The sequence below is a fragment of the Papio anubis genome, chromosome 7 (assembly GCF_008728515.1).
Source record: "Papio anubis isolate 15944 chromosome 7, Panubis1.0, whole genome shotgun sequence".
NCBI classification, from domain to species: Eukaryota; Metazoa; Chordata; class Mammalia; order Primates; family Cercopithecidae; genus Papio; species Papio anubis.
Genome location: NC_044982.1, coordinates 89308202 through 89326211, shown reverse-complemented (window position 1 = coordinate 89326211; position 18010 = coordinate 89308202). Strand labels below are relative to the sequence as shown.

The 18010-nt window shown below is 35.1% G+C and overlaps 1 protein-coding gene across 9 annotated transcripts in view; it reads left to right on the top strand.

The window, feature by feature from the left end:
* MEF2A (myocyte enhancer factor 2A) overlaps window positions 1–18010 on the top strand; it is a 161436-nt gene that overhangs the window by 92743 nt on the left and 50683 nt on the right. For 4 of the 9 annotated variants that reach the window (XM_009210979.4, XM_009210980.4, XM_009210976.4 and 1 more), the window contains one exon: window positions 16427–16558. In XM_009210979.4, coding sequence (XP_009209243.1) covers window positions 16427–16558 — 132 coding nt within the window. Of the gene's footprint in view, window positions 1–16426; window positions 16559–16623; window positions 16774–18010 lie in introns of all 9 variants that reach the window. The other 5 variants (XM_009210973.4, XM_009210977.4, XM_031668304.1 and 2 more) reach the window with 2 other exon arrangements.

Below are 18010 nucleotides of genomic sequence, written 5' to 3'. Positions count from 1 at the left end.
ATTAATTCTAATTGTACTGTTTAAATCACTTGCCTCTCCATCTCCCACTCTGAAAACACTAAACACAATGGTAGAGAAAGGATAGAATGTCCTGATTGGCTTCTTCTAGCCAGATGTTACACCCCTAGAATTTACTACAAAACTGAAGTAATTCAGACAGTGTGGTGTTTACATAGGGATAGGCATGTAGTTCAATAGAACAGAATAGAGAGCTCAGAAATGTACCCATATATACATGGTTAATTAATTTTTGACAAAAGAGCCAAGGTAAACCAATGAGAAAAGGACAGTCTTTTCAATAAATGGTGCTGGAAAACCTGGATATCCATATAGGAAAAAAAAATAAATAAATAAGCCTCAGTATTTACCTTACATCATATACAAAATGTTTAGGGAATAGAGGCTTTGCATAGGGGAGTAATCAAAGGTAAGGAGGAGACAAATTGAATATAGTTGATAGATGGTCTTGAATACCCAGCTGTGGTATTTAATATTTGTCTTATGGGCATTGGGCAGCCTTTAGAGGGGTGTTTAAAAGTTTTAAGTAGTCACATAAATCATTGTTACAGAAATTAATCTGGCAGCAGATTAGCAGTATTTTAAAAGAAGTGTGTAGCTTTTAAAAATAAATTGAATTATCTCACCTATTACTTATGATAGGTTTTTAGTAATGTTGAGAATTATAGAAAGAGGAATGCAATTCCATTTGGTTTGAATAGAGAGGGGAGATTAAAGTGGGGGGTTAGGCCGTGTTCTAAGGAATATAATATATTGACACATCATGCTTTTTAAAAATTGATTTATAGAAAATTTGAGTGCATAATTTATAAAATATATATTATATATTATTATAGAGAGAGAGAATTGACCTAATAATGCTGTGAAAAGTGGTTTGTGTGTTATAAAACAGTTGGGAAACTCTGATCTGGCTCTCTACTTCATTTAAGTGATGAAGAAGCCGCGTCCATAGAGAGCAAGAAAGACTGTAGATCTTTGAGGCAAAGACTTTGCTAAGGAACATTAGTATTTTTCACAGTGCTCAGTAAAGATTCAGCACACAGCTGAATAATGACCTGTAAAATGGAACTAAAGGTAGTGTTGTGTACTTCAGCATTCACGTAATCATAAATGAGAAGTATTTATGATACTCAATTAAAACTTCATCAAATATTATAAAATCTAGTAGGGACAAAAATATAAAATATATTTAAGTGGAAGAAACACTCAATATGTAGGAGGTGATTCTTTTTACTCTGTAACACTGGAAATGATAACTTTATTTCCTTATCTCCCCATCCTCCACATCTAATATATATTACTTCCAACCTTTAGAGAAGTAAACATACTTAAAAAGATAAGTATAGAGGCCTCTGCTCTATTGCAGTGTATGCAGTCTTGGATAATCTGGTAGACGGCAAAACCTATGCAGCTTTGTATTCTGCACATGAACATAAATGATAATTGGAGAGAGAGCTTGAAATGCTCATAAGGCATCTTAGTGTAGCTAGTGGCCACTATGGTGGGTCCTGTAAATACACAAAATTACTTGAATAGAAATAATAGAAATGCTGACAACACTTTAGTTAGGATGGACTAATGCATCTTAGGACAATATGATATGATTTCCAGTATGATAACTTCATGATCTTAGTATACATTCCCAGAGCTTTTAGTAACCTAATTCATCAGGTTAATACGCTGTAGTAGTACTGTCACATTACCTTGTATCTTTATATAAGTAATTGCTCCAGACATCCTTCACTATCATGTGAAATTGAATGCATATTTTAATTACTTATTGAAATATGGTAGACATACCTGAGATTAACTTTTTTTCTCTTCTTTTAAATGAAATGTAATTCATATACCATAAAATTCACCAGTGTAAATCACACAGTTCAGTGGTTCTTAGTACATTCACGAGTTGGTGCAACCATGAACGCTATCTAATTCCAGAACATTTTCATCAACCCAAAAAGAAACCCAGTACCCATTAGCAGTCACTTACCAACTCCTCCTTCCCCTACATCCTGGCAACAACTAATGTACTTTCTGTGTCTATGGATTTACCTATTCTTGGAATTTGATATAGATGGAGTCATACAATATGTGGTCTTTCGTCCAGCTTTTTCACTTAGCATAATGTTTTCAAGGTTCATCCGTATGGTAGCTGTATGAGTACTTCATTCTGTGACCAAATAGCATTCCATTTGCTACTATGAAGTTTGTGTACAAGTTTTGGTATGAGTATAAGTTTTCACTTCTCTTGGGTATCTAGTTAGTAGTAGAATTTCTTGGATTGTGTAGTAAGTTCTGTGTTTAACTTTTTGAGGAACTGCCAAACCCTGTCCTACATCTAACTTTAAAAAAAAAAAAAAAAGCAAAAGCATCAACAAAAACCAATAACTTTATGGATATTATTAGAAAAAGGTTGATTTGTTTTTAATTTTGATATTGTTGGGCTAGGTTATCTGGATCAGCTCTTCTGCTGAAGACATCTAAAAACTAGATAAACTGTAAAACTAAAACAAAAAAACTTTTTTACATTATCAAAGAGCTCAAGGAATATGCCAGGCCAAAATTTAAGAGAAGGTAAGAACATAAAGGTAAAGAAGTATTTAAAGCTCTGGCCCCTGAATCATTTGTACGTCTAGATAAAACAGTTTGTAAAACTGAGATTTGGGTTCTGATAGATTCAAAATCAAGGGGAAAATGATCACTTCTAGGTTTATGAGCCTAACAGATACCCCCCAAACCCCTTTAAACTGGGGCTTTAAGAAAGGAGGAAAATCCACTGCCTTCTCCTACTCCCAAAGGATTGCAAGGAGAGATATTTAGTACTGAGCAGATAGGGGAAAGAAGAGAACAAGAAAAGAATAAAAGAACATATCTGACAGATTGTAAACCAAGTTACCAGCATTGTGTGGAACTGTAGTCCCAAGTCATATTATACAAGACATTCAAGAAAACTAGTGCCCTGTCAGCTGGGGGAAGCAAATTTATATCCTTTTTGAAGAAAGTCACCTTATTCTGTGCATCAGAAATCTCTTTCAAACAACCTTTCACAACTATTGGGCATCATACGAAGCATACAAGAAAACAAGGCACAGTAAGGAAAACACAGCAGGATACAGCAGAAAATAACTCTTATGTATTTCAGATGACATTGTTATATGTAGATTATAGAACAGTTTCACTTTCTGTGTTTTAAGAAATAAGCTTGAAAATAGCTGTAGGAAACAGGAAGTTATAAAGGGATTGACATAGCAGAGTTGCATGAAATACTTCAAGATGTGAAAAAATATAATAACCAAAACTAAATGCAGTAGACATGGTGGAAGTAGATTTTCCATAACCGCACAGATAATTTGTGAACCGAAGATAGAAGAAATTATCTAGAATTCAATGCAAATATTAAAAGGTAGAAAATATCAAGAAAGGTTTAAAGAAAAGGAAGATCATGTTTAGAAGTTCTAGCTATGCTTAATTGGTATTCTAGGAGAAGGAAACAGAGAATCGAGTAGAGGCAATATTTGATGAGATAATGACACAGTTTTCTAGGATTGATGAAAGCCCACCATCCTTAGATTTAAGAAATTCAAATCCCGTGTAGAGTAAATGTAAAACATATATATATAGTGAAACTGTGCAGAAAACAAAGACAAGAAAGACATTAAGAGACTATCCTCAAAGGAGTGCTATTTCCAAGTAACAAATGAAATCTGGAGTCAGTGAAATGATATCCTAAGTGTGCTGTTTAGGAAGGGAGTAGAGTGCAACCTAGAGTTCTGTACCCAGAGAAAATTTCAAGAGGGAAGGCATAACACCTGTATATCAGTGTTACAATCAAACCATCTACTGCTTTGGAAGAAAGGACCAAGACCAAGTCAGGCTGCCATGGTAAGAAAGCAGTCTTCATGGAATGACCAGATGACCTCTAATGATCTGCGTCTAGTTTATCAGTAAATGTCAGCATCTAGTAGGGTGCTTTCAATAAATTTTGTTGAATGAAAGAAACAGGCAAATTAAGGTATTTATTCAGTAAACAAAAAGGGATAGTGAAGAACCAAGCTCCAGGACTTTTGAAGATAGACTTTCTTGTCTTTGCGGTGCACTGAGAATCAGCTCTGTCTTACTATTCATTTATGTGTGGAGATCTAAACAGCCTTACATTATTTCTGGTGACAAGCTGAGACTACCTGGCTACTCAGTATCCAGCTCCTGGGAGACAGTCCCTCAAAACTGTTGGAATTGGGGGGTGGGGCAGGTAGGGAATCTTACTACCATTTGTTGGGATTTTTACCATCAGACCTAGGAGTATCTTAGAACTGGGTAAGATCTTAGAATTCAGAGAAGCCATGGCCTGAACACCACACACTTCTCACTGAGGAAGATAGGGATAATAAGATCATGGAGGAACTGGAGAGGAATATGAAGACAGTGCCTACAGCCACCACATACACAGTGAACATTATCTCTTCTCGGTGGTTGAAGTTGTTCCTGATTACAGCTCTCTTATCTGTTCTCCCTTTGATTTGCTGACTGATGGATGCCGTCCATTTAACAAATGAGCATAGCATATTGGAAAGAGCACTAGACTTAGATTCTAGTCCCAGTTCTGTCACTTAACAGCTGTATGTTGAGGTGAGGTGGGGGAAGGGTACTTGGATCTCTGGATCGCTTTTAACTTTAATATTCTTCTCTATAAGGGTAGGAGATGAACTAGAGGATCACAAAAGTACCATTTAGTTTTCTGTTCAGTGGTGATTTTAACATACTTTTTTGAGCATATATAATCTCAGAATCCTATGCCTCAAAACTTTGATTCATTGGACAGATTTCAAGAAAAATATAATTTAACAAATGTAATGAAGAAAAAATAGAAAAATTGAATAATCTTGTCAAGTTTTCCACAAAAGTACAAGTCCAGATGGCTTCATAAACAAATACTAGCAAATTTTTAAGAAGGAAATAATTCCAGTATTTCACAAACCCTTCCAAAGAATAGTAAAAACCAAGAGCTTTCCTTTCCTCATTATCTAAAGTTAGCCTAATCTTGATAGCAAGACCAACTAGGAGAGTTGCAAAGATAATAATCAGAAGCCAGTCTCACTGAACATAAATGTGAAAGTCTTTAGCAAAATATTAGTCTACTTCTTTGTGTTCATATCTTTTTTATAGGAGACTTTTTTTTTTTTTTGAAGACAGAGTTTTGCTCGTTGCCCAGGCTGGAGTGCAATGGCGTGATCTCAGCTCTCCCCGACCTCCGCCTGGGAGACATTTTTATTTTCAGAATGACCCATTTTCTCTACTGTTTGGGCATAAAACTAGGCTCTGTATTAGCCTTCCCTGTGGTTAGGAGTGGCCATGTGACTGACCTCTGGCCAAGGAGATGTGAGTGAAAATGAGGCAGGCTGCTTCCAGGCATGACCAGTAAGATACTTCCTACATAATCTTCATACTCTTTCTTCCCTGTTGGGCATACCATGTGCTAAGAATGGGAACCGTGTGGTCCTATATGTGGAACCATAAGATAAATGTCTTTGGGCTCTGACACAGGGGCTCTCACACAGGGCTCACTGAGAATAAGAAACATCCTTCTTGGGCTTTGTATGAATGAGATGAACTTTCATTGTGTTAAACCACTGAGATTTATGGATTTATCAAAGCATCTAGCATTACTTATACAGAGATTAAATCCAGTAATACGTAGAAGAGATAATATATTATGACTAAGTTGAATGTATCCTAGGAATATAGAGTTATACCATATTCATGAATCAGAAGTCTCAAATTATATGTATCTTTGCCACTTAAGATAATCTCTGTAGAGTTGATGAAATATCAGTCAGACTCCCAAGAAATTCTTTTTGAGAGAATTTCAACAACTGATTCTGAAGTTCACAGAGAAAATAGAACAGGAGAAGACACTGAGGAAGAACAAGGTGAGAGGGTTTGCACTACAATATATTGAGACTAATTTTAAAGCTATAAGAATGAACATACAGTGGCAGTGGCACAAATACCAAATGCCAAACATACCAGTGGAATAATAGCTCAGAAACAGAACCATGCATATATTGATACTTAATATATGATAGAGGTGGCAGAACAAACTCCTTAAGCAGTGGTGTAGGGACAATTGGATATCCATATGGAAAACTCATGAAATTGGACTTACGTCAGATTTTATACAAAATTACCTCCAGGATGCTTATAGACCTAAGGCAAAATTATAAAGCTATTTAGAGGATGATATAGGAGAATATCCTCATGATTTTGGAAAGGATTTCTTATATAAGACATAAAAATCACTATCATATGGATAACTGGAAAGGAAAAAAACTGATAAATTTGACTCTGTTTAAGAACTCTTCATCCAAAGATGAGCGTTTTTTGTTTTTCTTTTAATGCCACATAATGGGAAAATATTTTTACAATGTATAAAATTAGCCAAGGGCTTACATTGACTACTTATAAAATAATTACTATAAAAATAAATAAAGGAACTACTATAAAACAATTATCAAAAGGCAGTAGAAAACTTAGCAAAGTACTTGAATGAATAGGTGCCTCGCAAAAGAGAACATCCACATGGCCAATAGATACGAAATGTGCTTGACTTCATTAATGGTTGGTATTGCAAATTAAATCCCACAGGTAGGAATGCACATTAATACAATTACTTTAAAAGACAGTTTGGCATCATCTAGTATAGCCGAAGATCCACATATTTTATGAACTAATACTTCTGTTCCTAAGAATACATACTCAAGAGAAATGTGTGCACATTATGCAGTAGACTGTCTACAGAAATGTCCACAGCAGCGTTTTTATAGATTCAAAAGATTGAAGCCTTTCCAATGTCTGTCTGCTGTAGAATGGATACAAGTCTTTTTTTTCTTTCCAAGCCATGTAATACAATATTTAGTGAAAATGAACCAGCTATAACTCTGTGTAACTCTATGGAGGAATCTCATAAACAGTGTTAATGAAAGAGGCAAGACTGAATAGTATACTGTGTGTGGTTCCATTTACATGTGTGTGGTACCATTTACATATCATTCACAAATAGGCATAGCTAAATTATATTTTTAGGGATATGTATATATGTGGTAAACCTATAAAGAAAATCCAGATAATTGTCATCACAAAGTTAGGATGGTATTACCTGTAAAGGTGGGAGGAGAGGGTTATGTGAAGAAGGGAGATAGGGAGAGTTCTGGCCTTGGTCTATTTTTTTGAACTGATTGAAATGACTGATGGTCACTTTATAATTATTTGCTGAATTTTCTATAAACTTGTACATACCTTTCCTATTTCACAATTTTTAAAAATTGTTTTTATGTGTTGTCAGAGTAGCTAGAAAGAATAGGTAGTATATGTTTCAAAATTGGAAATAATTATTTACAATGAGGAAAGAGAACTTTTCTCATTTTTAAAATATTCTTGAAATTTAAAAAATTTCTTGAAACTTGAGACATGATTTCTTTTTTCCTTTTTTTTTTCTTGAGACAGAGTCTTGCTCTGTCACCCAGACTGGAGTGCAGTGGCACGATCTCGGCTCACTGCAACCTCCACCTCCTGGGGTTCAAGCGATTCTCCTGCCTTATCCTCCTGAGTACCTGCGATTACAGGTGTCTGCCACTAAATGCCCGGCTAATTTTTTTGTATTTTGAGTAGAGACAGGATTTCACCGTGTTGGCCACGCTGGTTTCAAACTCCCGACCTAAAGTGATCTTCCCGTCTCGGCCTCCCAAAGTGCTAGGATTACAGGCATGAGCACCGCGCCCGGCCCAAGCCATGATTTCTTTATTTTACAAGCACTTGCTTATACTTGTGCTAGATTTACTGACTACTCAGCCAGTATTTATGGAGCATTTACTGCTCAGCTGTGTCACAGCAATGAGGTTTAAGGTGGGTAGTCAAATGTTTTGTGGGTTTATTTAATCGACTTAAATCAGTTAGCTCCTCATTCATTTAAAAACCATGCATTTATACTTTTTGAGTACTTTCAATTCCATAGTTTCACTTGTAAGTGCTATGATTCTATTAGTTTGGAATGGAATTTGGCAATTATAAAGTTGAGCATATGTTAATTTTTTTTTCAGTTCTTGGTAGGCAGGAGTTACAAGTGCAGGCATGGGCTCTAGCAAATACTCCAGTAGTATAGGCTCTTCTATTCAAAATTTAGTGGCATATGTCAAGATTCCAGAAAATGCCAGTCCCTTGGGATATTTATAAGTTCTTATTTAAGAGCCCATATGCTTTAAATATTTATTTAAACATATTTGGGAAGATAATCCTGATTTATTTACTCTGTAAACAGATGCCAAAGATCATAGTAATGTGCATATGTGCACATATATATATATGCACACATTATATATGTTTGTATAGATATACACACACACACACACACACCAAAATGGACTGCACTTTTAACTCCTGCCTACCAGGAACTGAAAAAACTTTTAACATATACTCAACTTTTAATTGTCAAATTCCATTCCAAACAAATAGAATCACATATATATATTTAAAATTTTAGACACGCTTATTTTCCATGGAAGTTTTTATATATATAAAACTTTTTGTATTTTATATATAAAAGTTTGTATTTAACTATTTTATATATATAACATTTCCATGGAAAATGTGGCTGAAATTTTAAATATATAATTTCTTGCTGAGTGTTTAACATGAAAGAGCATAAGCTAAAAGAAACCCATTTTAAATGAGTTGCCCTGCCTAATTAGTAATTCATTTTGAAATAAATTTTTTAAGTTTATTATGTAAAAGAAAACAACATACTTAGAAAAAGGTCTAAACAGTATTGTTTTGTCTTCTCAAATATCTTTTTTCTTTCTCTTTTCAACTCTTCCCTTAATCCTTTCCATCTCTTGTTTCACCAAGAGGCTTAGTACATAAACCAGAAAATGAGAGGCAAATGTACAGGGTCAGCCAAGTGGTAGCATATACCCAGAATTCTGTACATGTTTCCTTGAATTTGAAAGAGAAGGTTGCTAGTACTCTATAAGTAGAATGACAGGACATATGACTTAAAGATTTTTGTTGGGTAGATACCATTATTTCAATCAGTTATCTTTGACCAACAGTAGTAATTAATCATCACTTCTAGGTTTGAGACTCTTTATGAATTCTAGGTTGTGGAGGTACTAGCCAGACTTATTTTGAGAAATATGTGACTTGGATAAAGAGACTGATAGTGTGTTACCTAAAGGATCACTGACAGTTTTCTTCCTTGTGCTTCTTTGATTATAAGGGATAGAAACCCACTTAAAGTGGCTCCAATTAAAGAAAGAATTTATAGAAAGGATTTAGACAGATAGCACTCAAAGGCAGGAGGCAGGAGTATCTGGCTTCCTGAAGGCCTGACACCAGGAACTCCATATTAAGGGCTCCATGGTCTCTCATCTCTGCCACCAAGGGTGGTTTGCAAGATAACTCTCCTTGCAGGCACAACTGATAATCTTCATGTAAAAATAAATTGATTTAAAACAGGTGAGAAATTCAGAATGGTATTGAGGGGAACTGTATTGGTAACAGTTTATGGAACAGATAGAATGGAGAGAGAGAGAAAAGTGGAAAAAAGAAGAGTCTAGACATAAGATAGTGCAGGCTTGAGTGAGTATGGGGACAGTAGAAAGGGAAATAATATACAAAATTTGGTATTCCATGTGAATGTAGAGAGAGAATAAAGGGAATAAGGTCGACTAGGTTGGTAAGTCCAAAGGACAGACCTGTTTAATAAAAGATAATGAATTCTATCTTGGCTAAGTTGAAATAGAAATGTTAGTAAAATATCCAAATGAAAGTGTGCAGCAGGTAGTTGGGATTATAAGTCTTCCAAGTTGCAGATTAGATTTGAACAAAGGCATAAACATTCCTGTCGTAAAATTATCAAATGAACATATTAGAGATTTTATTTGATTCATTAGTGAATGAGGGAACAATAAGATCATAAACAGAGGAGAACTCAAAATATAATACATGTATAGTTAAAGAATGCAGGAGCAAATTTATAAATAGAAACAAAAGTGGTCAGTATCCACAGGGTGACAATCAGTGGTATTTCATAGGAAACAATTTCTGCAAACGAGAATTATTTGTAGCTACTACAAGTTTTTTGTAAGTTAACTAATGTCCATCTCTGTAGTGTTGTAAAATAGCCTCATCAAAGAAACAGACGTGGATATAACTAACCTAAATGGAGGTTCTAACCAGGGCACTCACTAAATTTCAGGCCTTCACTGTTTTTCCTTAAATTGGTATGGAAATTTTAAACTCAAGAGCCTTCCTACTACTTGGAGTGTTTGGTCAGCAGTAGATAGAAAGAAAAACAAGCAATGGAGAAAGGATTCCCTATTTAATAAATGGTGTTGGGAAAACTAGCTAGCCATATGCAGAAAGCTGAAACTGGATCCCTTCATTCCCTTATACAAAAATTAACTCAAGATGGATTAAAGACTTAAACATAAGACCTAAAACCATAAAAACTGTAGAAGAAAATCTAGGCAGTACTATTCAGGACGTAGGCATGGGCAAAGATTTCATGACTAAAACACCAAAAGCAATGGCAACAAAAGCCAAAATAGACAAGTAGAATCTGATTAAACTAAAGAGCTTCTGCACAGCAAAAGAAACTATCAGAGTGAACAGGCAACCTACAGAATGGGAGAAAATTTTTGTGATCTGGGCTAATATCCAGAATCTACAAAGAACTTGAATTTACCAAAAAAAAAAAAAAAAAAAAACATCAAACAGTGGGTGAGGGATATGAATAGACACTGCTCAAAAGAAGACATTTATGCAGCCAACAGACATATGAGAAAAAGTTCATCATCACTGGTCGTTAGAGAAATGCAAATCAAAACCACCATGCGATACCATCTCACGCCAGTTAGAATGGTGGTCATTAAAAAGTCAGGAAACAACAGATGCTGGAGAGGATGTGGAGAAATAGGAACACTTTTATACTGTTGGTGGGAGTGTAAATTAGTTCAACCATGGTGGAAGACAGTGTGGTGATTCCTCAAGGATCTAGAACTAGAAATACCATTTGGCCCAGCAGTCCCATTACTGAGTATATACCCAAAGGATTATAAATCATTCTGCTCTAAAGACATATGCACACATATGTTTATTGCGGCACTGTTCACAATAGCAAAGACTTGGAACCAACCCAAATGCCCATCAGTGATAGACTGGATAAAGAAAACGTGGCACATATACACCATGGAATACTATGCAGCCATAAAAAAAAATGAGTTCATGTCCTTTGCAAGGACGTGGATGACACTGGAAACCATCATTCCCAGCAAACTAACACAAAAGCAGAAAACCAAACACTGCATGTTCTCACTCATAAGTGGGAGTTGAACAATGACAACACGTGGACACAGGGAGCGGAACATCACACACTGGGGCTTGTCAGGGGGTGGGGGGCTAGTCTAGGGATAGCATTAGGAGAAATACCTAATGCAGATGACGGGTTGATGGATGCAGCAAACCACCATGGCACATGTATACCTATATAACGATCCTGCACGTTCTGCACATGTACCCCAGAACTTAAAGTGTAATACTAATAAAAAAAAGATCAGCAAATAGAAAAACAAAAACAAAAGAAAGAAGTCTTTTAAAGTTCCTCTTCCTTTAGGTAAAACTGGTTTAATTAATACTAGACAACGAAGCAAAACCTTCTCTTTTAAGTTCAATTTGGGCATTTGCAACACAGAAATAGTGTGGATATCATGTAGGGATTCCTTTTTCCTGGAAATATTTTTAGGCAGTATGCCCTCCTCTCTTCCTCCACCAACTTGAATTTCATTTTAGGTCTTAGTAGCTTCCGAGGGAAAGGAAGGTTGTGGGGTTTGCTGTTTTAGACAGTTAACATTCTTAATGCTGTAATATAAATAAGAATTTATGAATTATCACAAGAAGATTTTGAAGATGAATATTGAAAGGCCACAGGCCCTGTCTTGTCATATTTCCTTGATACTTGATATTATAACAAATTAATACAGATTAATCAAATATTTTTTAAAAAAATTTTAAAGAACAGCATACTACTACTTCCTTTTAAAAACCAATACTTGCTCCAATAATAAGTTCTATTGAGGGTTACTAGGAATCTCTTTTCCTGAATTTAGGTCTGAAATCAGTGAGTTGGGTGGTAAGTGGTAACATAATTTCGTTTTTTGGTTTTTGTGGGTTTTTTTTTTATTTTTTATTTTTTGAGACGGAGTCTCCCTCTGTCACCCAGGCTGGAGTGCAGTGGCACTATCTTGGCTCACAGCAAGCTCTGCTTCCTGGGTTCACACCATTCTCCTGCCTCAGCCTCCTGAGTAGCTGGGACTACAGGCGCCCACCACCATGCCCAGCTAGCTTTGTTTTTGTATTTTTAGTAGAGACGGGGTTTCACCATGTTAGCCAAGATGGTCTTGATCTCCTGACGCTGTGATCCGCCCGCCTCGGCCTCCCAAAGTGCTGGGATTACAGGCATGAGCCACCGCGCCCGGCCGTAACATAGTTTTTTATAAAGGTGATTATGACTGTCAGACAGATATAAAGTGAACATGAGTCAAAGGTTTTAAGTCATTTATTAGTGAGGGAGCCTGAAAAAAATGTTGCCTTGGTAAATTCAAAGATCAGACAAATATATAAGCCCACCAAGAAGGCCAAATGAATTTGCTTCATAAATACAAAAACTGGCTCTTCCACAGTGGAGGGAAGAAGTCAGTTGAACTTCCACCAGATGAAATTTATTTGCACATCTACAAACACAAATTTTTTGCTTTACTCTCAGTTTTCTACAAATTATCTTCTGTTTATAGAGTTGTAAATAGCTCAAAAACCAAGGCACAAACCCCATAGAATCAGATAACTTGGAATGTGCGCTACACAATACATAGTTTTTAAAGATATTTAGTTTTTGGGGGTTCATTTAAAAATATTTCACTATGCTTACATAACTAATGTTGAAAGGTAAATGTTAGCTAAGTTTATTACTTAAATCTTGCATTTTCTACCATAAATGACAATATGCAGAAAGTACCTGAATTGGCCCAAGTCACAAAAAAACTGTTAAAATCATAATGGAATTTAACTTTGTTGTGACATAAATGGAAAAATGGACATAAATAGAAAAATGATTGTTTCTAATAAGTGCTTAACTGACCCTCCAAAAATACTGTCTTCTATAGAAGTGAACTGATGAAAAAAATAAGTGTGTTAATGTTAGGATTTTATTTAAGTAATCTTGCCAATTGGGAACTTTGAATTAGTTTGGAACATGTACAGAACGGGGTGCATCCAATCGGCTTAAATTGATTAATAATTACTCATTAAATTGATCTTTATAGCAGCCTGTAATGTATGTTTTAGAATACATTTCTTTAAGAAAAGCAATTGGGATAAGTCAACTTAAATGGGTACACACCATTGAAATTTGAAATTACTTTGGCACAGTTCAGTTTTCTCCTTAAGTTTGTCAGAATGGCATAGAAAAACTCACATTATTTACAAGAAATAAAGTATCTTTGAAGTTCTATTTACTTTAGAATGGATTATGATAATGACTAGTAATAGCTATAGAGAGTACACAGTACTGGCACTCCTGATGCATTTTTCTACTTTTTCTTTATGAGGAATAAGCAGATCTCTCATAGTGGTAACCTTTCACACTGTGTTTTCCTCGTTGAGCAAGTGTCTGTATTGTGACTAACTTGTGCGTGAGAAGACTGAAGCTGGCCTTGTTCATATGTACCTTGCCTGGCCTTCTTAATAGATTATGGCATTCCACTTGTTAATACCAGTGGCACAGGAGAAACTTCTACTGTTGTGCTATTTGGTAATGTGAAGACAGAAAAAGTCTTTTTATGGTAGTTGGGTCCTCAAAACAACTCTTCATGTTTTAGTGATAAGAAGACACAAGTTGCCTATTAAACAGAGATACATTAGCTTATTATCTGCAAAGCTGATAGAGCCTCTTAAATTCTCTCATGGTGACAGAAACCCCATCTGAAGTGAAGACTTGCAGAGCTGGAGATACCAGAGTACTTTCCTTCCTCATAAATACAAGTAGGGTTAACCCTACTCTTTACTCTTGTAGAATAAGAATTTCTGTAGTTATTGAACAAAAGCTGTCTTCTTTTTTCTGTGGCAATTAAAATATGATCAAAGAGATATATACTTGGTGATTGCCATTTGTGAAAATTTCAGTGATAAGCATTACTGCTTACTAAGAAGAGCAAGACTGAATTAACTAGTCTTAAAATAGATGAAAGTTGAGGGGAAATATCAGAGATTGAGGACTAGAATAAATCAACAACTTTGTGATAAGATCTGTGTGTAGGCACCTACTATATTTGTTCTGTTTCTAGTGCTGTGTAGGTTTTAAGAGTTCAATGTGTTCCAGTGTTCTGAGTGTCTACGTTTTCACTGCCCATAGCTACTTGGAAAGATTTGGCAAGTAAACTTGCTACCATGGTTGGGGGGGGATAAATGCCTTTATCCTTTAGTGCTCCCAACAACAGGACCTTTTATGGCCAAGCACACATAAAAGTCCATGTGATTACTTAGGCTCATAGAGCCTAGTGCCATGGAGAAAATGTTGGAGAAATAGATGTCGTGTTTGCTATATGCACATGCTAAGTAATTTAATAAGCTAACGTATCTATACTAATGATTGCTTATGATTGTTCATGGAAAATTTTTAAAAATCAAATGGAATAAAGTGAATTTTAAAAATAATTTGACTTTGGAGAAACTAAGAAAAAAATTCTTGAATCTTAATGTACTGTTTATATTCCACTTCATTCAAGAAAAAGGGAGTAAAATAAACATCCATAATTATTGCTAATCATATTTTAAAGGATACTAAGATCTGCTATGAAATAATTAAAAATATCTTTAGATCTAATTTAATCATTTATTGATGAACTTCTCTGGGACTAGTTCAGTGATCAAGCTTTGTTTCCTAATAGAGCTCTGTTAGATAGGCTTACTTGGAAATTTTAACTTCCTACTCCTTCTCTGCAGTTGGCCAGAAAATTAAGAAGTCTCAGCCATTTCAGTGTTGAACCCTGTAACTCTACTTTAAGACCCACCAGGATTTTTAAAAAAAGAAGAAGGAAAGAAATTAGACATTCTGAAAGTAAAGGAATATTCTGTGTATCTTCAAGCTCTTGGTTTTTAATTTATTTTTTTAAGTACCAGACAAGTTATTTCATGATGACTTTAAGTTAAAAATCAGAAAACCAACTGTTTTTTGCATTATACTTACCCCAAAGTAAGTTAAAAAAAAAAAAAAAAAAAAAGTCAGTATAATCCAGGAGATATTTTAATGGCACTCAAGAAAATTCTCCAGAAAGGGCCGGGCACGGTGGCTTACGCCTGTAATACCTGCACTTTGGGAGGCCGAGGTGGGCAGATCATAAGGTCAGGAGATCAAGACCATCCTGGCTAACATGGTAAAACCCCGTCTCTACTAAAACTACAAAAAAAATTAGCCGGGCATGGTGGTGGGCGCCTATAATCCCAGCTACTTGGGAGACTGAGGCAGGAGAATGGCGTGAACCTGGGAGGCGGAGCTTGCAGTAAGCCGAGATTGTGCTACTGCACTCCAGCCTGAGCGACAGAGCGAGACTGCGTCTCAGAAAAAACAAAGAAGAGAAAATTCTCCAGAAAGTCAAATCAGTGGATTAAATCAAACCATGAAATACACTCTGAATAACTTTTGAGTGCAAATTTTAAAAGTATGTAAAGTCACTAATAATTTGTACATTCCACATAGGAAAGAGTCATTGCAGACATAAGTAATTATCAAGTTTGAACTTTTATATTTCAAAGTTATACAGGAAAGTGAATAATAGGAATGAAATTGTTGGGATATTGTGCTGATTCTTTCTGTTGAGTAAAGTAAACTCTGATAGGCAGAAAGGAAGAGTACGTGAAGTTGCTGAAATGTTCAGTTTATAAAGATGCGATAACTTCTCAAAGTATCATTTTTATGGATTTCTATTTTAGTTCTTTCATGCATTGGTTATATTGGATAAATTGATCATAGAATTTTAAATTGATAAATTGATCAGGCTTTAATCAGATTTGAGTTTTAACTGTCAGAGCAGTGAGTAATTTAGTATTTTAAGAAGTTTTGAAAGGAAGAATCCAAACAAGTAAATATTCCTTTTCTCTTAACGTACAACGGGAGGATTAATTTTACTTATATATAATGTTTATCTTATTTGAAGAAGTAAGTACATTTGTGATAATTTAGAAACCATTTCAGTGGCTCTTGTATAATTCAGTTCATTCCGTCTGTGCTCTCTTAATAAATTTTACAGAAAAACTCATGGCAAGTTAGCATTATTTGTGTGTGAATTTTCCAATTGTATTTCAGACTTTAAGAAAGAAAGGCCTTAATGGTTGTGAGAGCCCTGATGCTGACGATTACTTTGAGCACAGTCCACTCTCGGAGGACAGATTCAGCAAACTAAATGAAGATAGTGATTTTATTTTCAAACGAGGCCCTGTAAGTACTTTTACTTTACCTCTACTTTTTATTTGTTGATCCTTTTTGTTAACTTCATTATTTAGGCTCTGAACAAGAAGGAACACAGAGGGTGCGACAGCCCAGACCCTGATACTTCATATGTGCTAACTCCACATACAGAAGAAAAATATAAAAAAATTAATGAGGAATTTGATAATATGATGCGGAATCATAAAATCGCAGTGAGTACTAAAGTATGGTTTGTGCTTTTATCTTGTGCATGAAGAGATTGACCAAACATCTTGTTGCTTATTTTTATAGTGGGTGATGACAACAATAAGTAGAAGGGAAGAAAGGCATTTTATTAGTATTTTTAATAAAACTTTAAAAATTATTGAAATCTTATACATGTTCAGTATCTTAAATGTAGAAGTGAAGAGAAAACATGCCGATCCAGACTTTGCTACCTCTTACCCCAGTACCTTTGGATAGGGCACCTAAACATCTTGAATTCTTTCGTCATCTATAAAGTGAGTGGCTCTCATGATTTTTAAGGTATCTTCCAGCATTAAAATTCTATGATTTATATTATAGAGTATGTATAACTTTCCCTCTACTCCCATGACTTAAAAACATTTATGTTCTTAAATAGATCTTGAGAAAGCAAAGTGTATGGTAGTTAGGATTGTTGCAAAACTTGTTTCTTTCCCTAAATTATTTTCAATTATTTTGTATAGTTGCTGTAATAGTAGAGCTAAGCTTACTGCTTTGCAGTTTGTTAATGTCCCCAAATCACTTAGCAACAATACCACCAAATTTTGTTCTTTTTTTATGCTGTAGATACTAAGGAAGAGCAGCTTGGCTTAATTTTAATTTAAGGCAACAATGTTCTTAAACTGATTGCAGAGCAAATAGTGACTTTACAGTTTCTGTATACTCATTCATCTAACCATAGTGAAAGAGTGTTTTTCTTTGAGCTCATGCTCCTAGACTTGATAGTTCTTCAAAGAATTCTCACTGGAAGCTCCATTGGCAAGAGCTACTTAAAACAGTTATTTTGGATCTAATTTCCTAATTCTGTGTATATACGTCAGCCTCCCTTGAACAAATTAGTTTCAGTGCTGATATTTATTTTATCAGAGTTAATTCTCTCAAAACTGTGCCCTAAAGTATGCACGATGGATCATATCTTCAGAGTAGTCCTGTACTACAGGTTGAGTGTCCCTTATCGGAAATACTTGGGACTAGAAGTGTTTCAGATTTGGGATTTTTTTCAAAATTTGGAATATTTGCATATGTATAATATCTTAGGGATGGGACCCAAGTCTAAACATTAAATTTATTAATGTTTCATACATACCTTATACTCATGTACTGAAGGAAGTTTTATATAATATTTTTCATAATTTTGTACATGAAACAAAGTTTGTGTACATGGAATCATCAGAAAGCAAAGATGTTGCTGTCTCAGCTACCCATGTCATAGGTCTT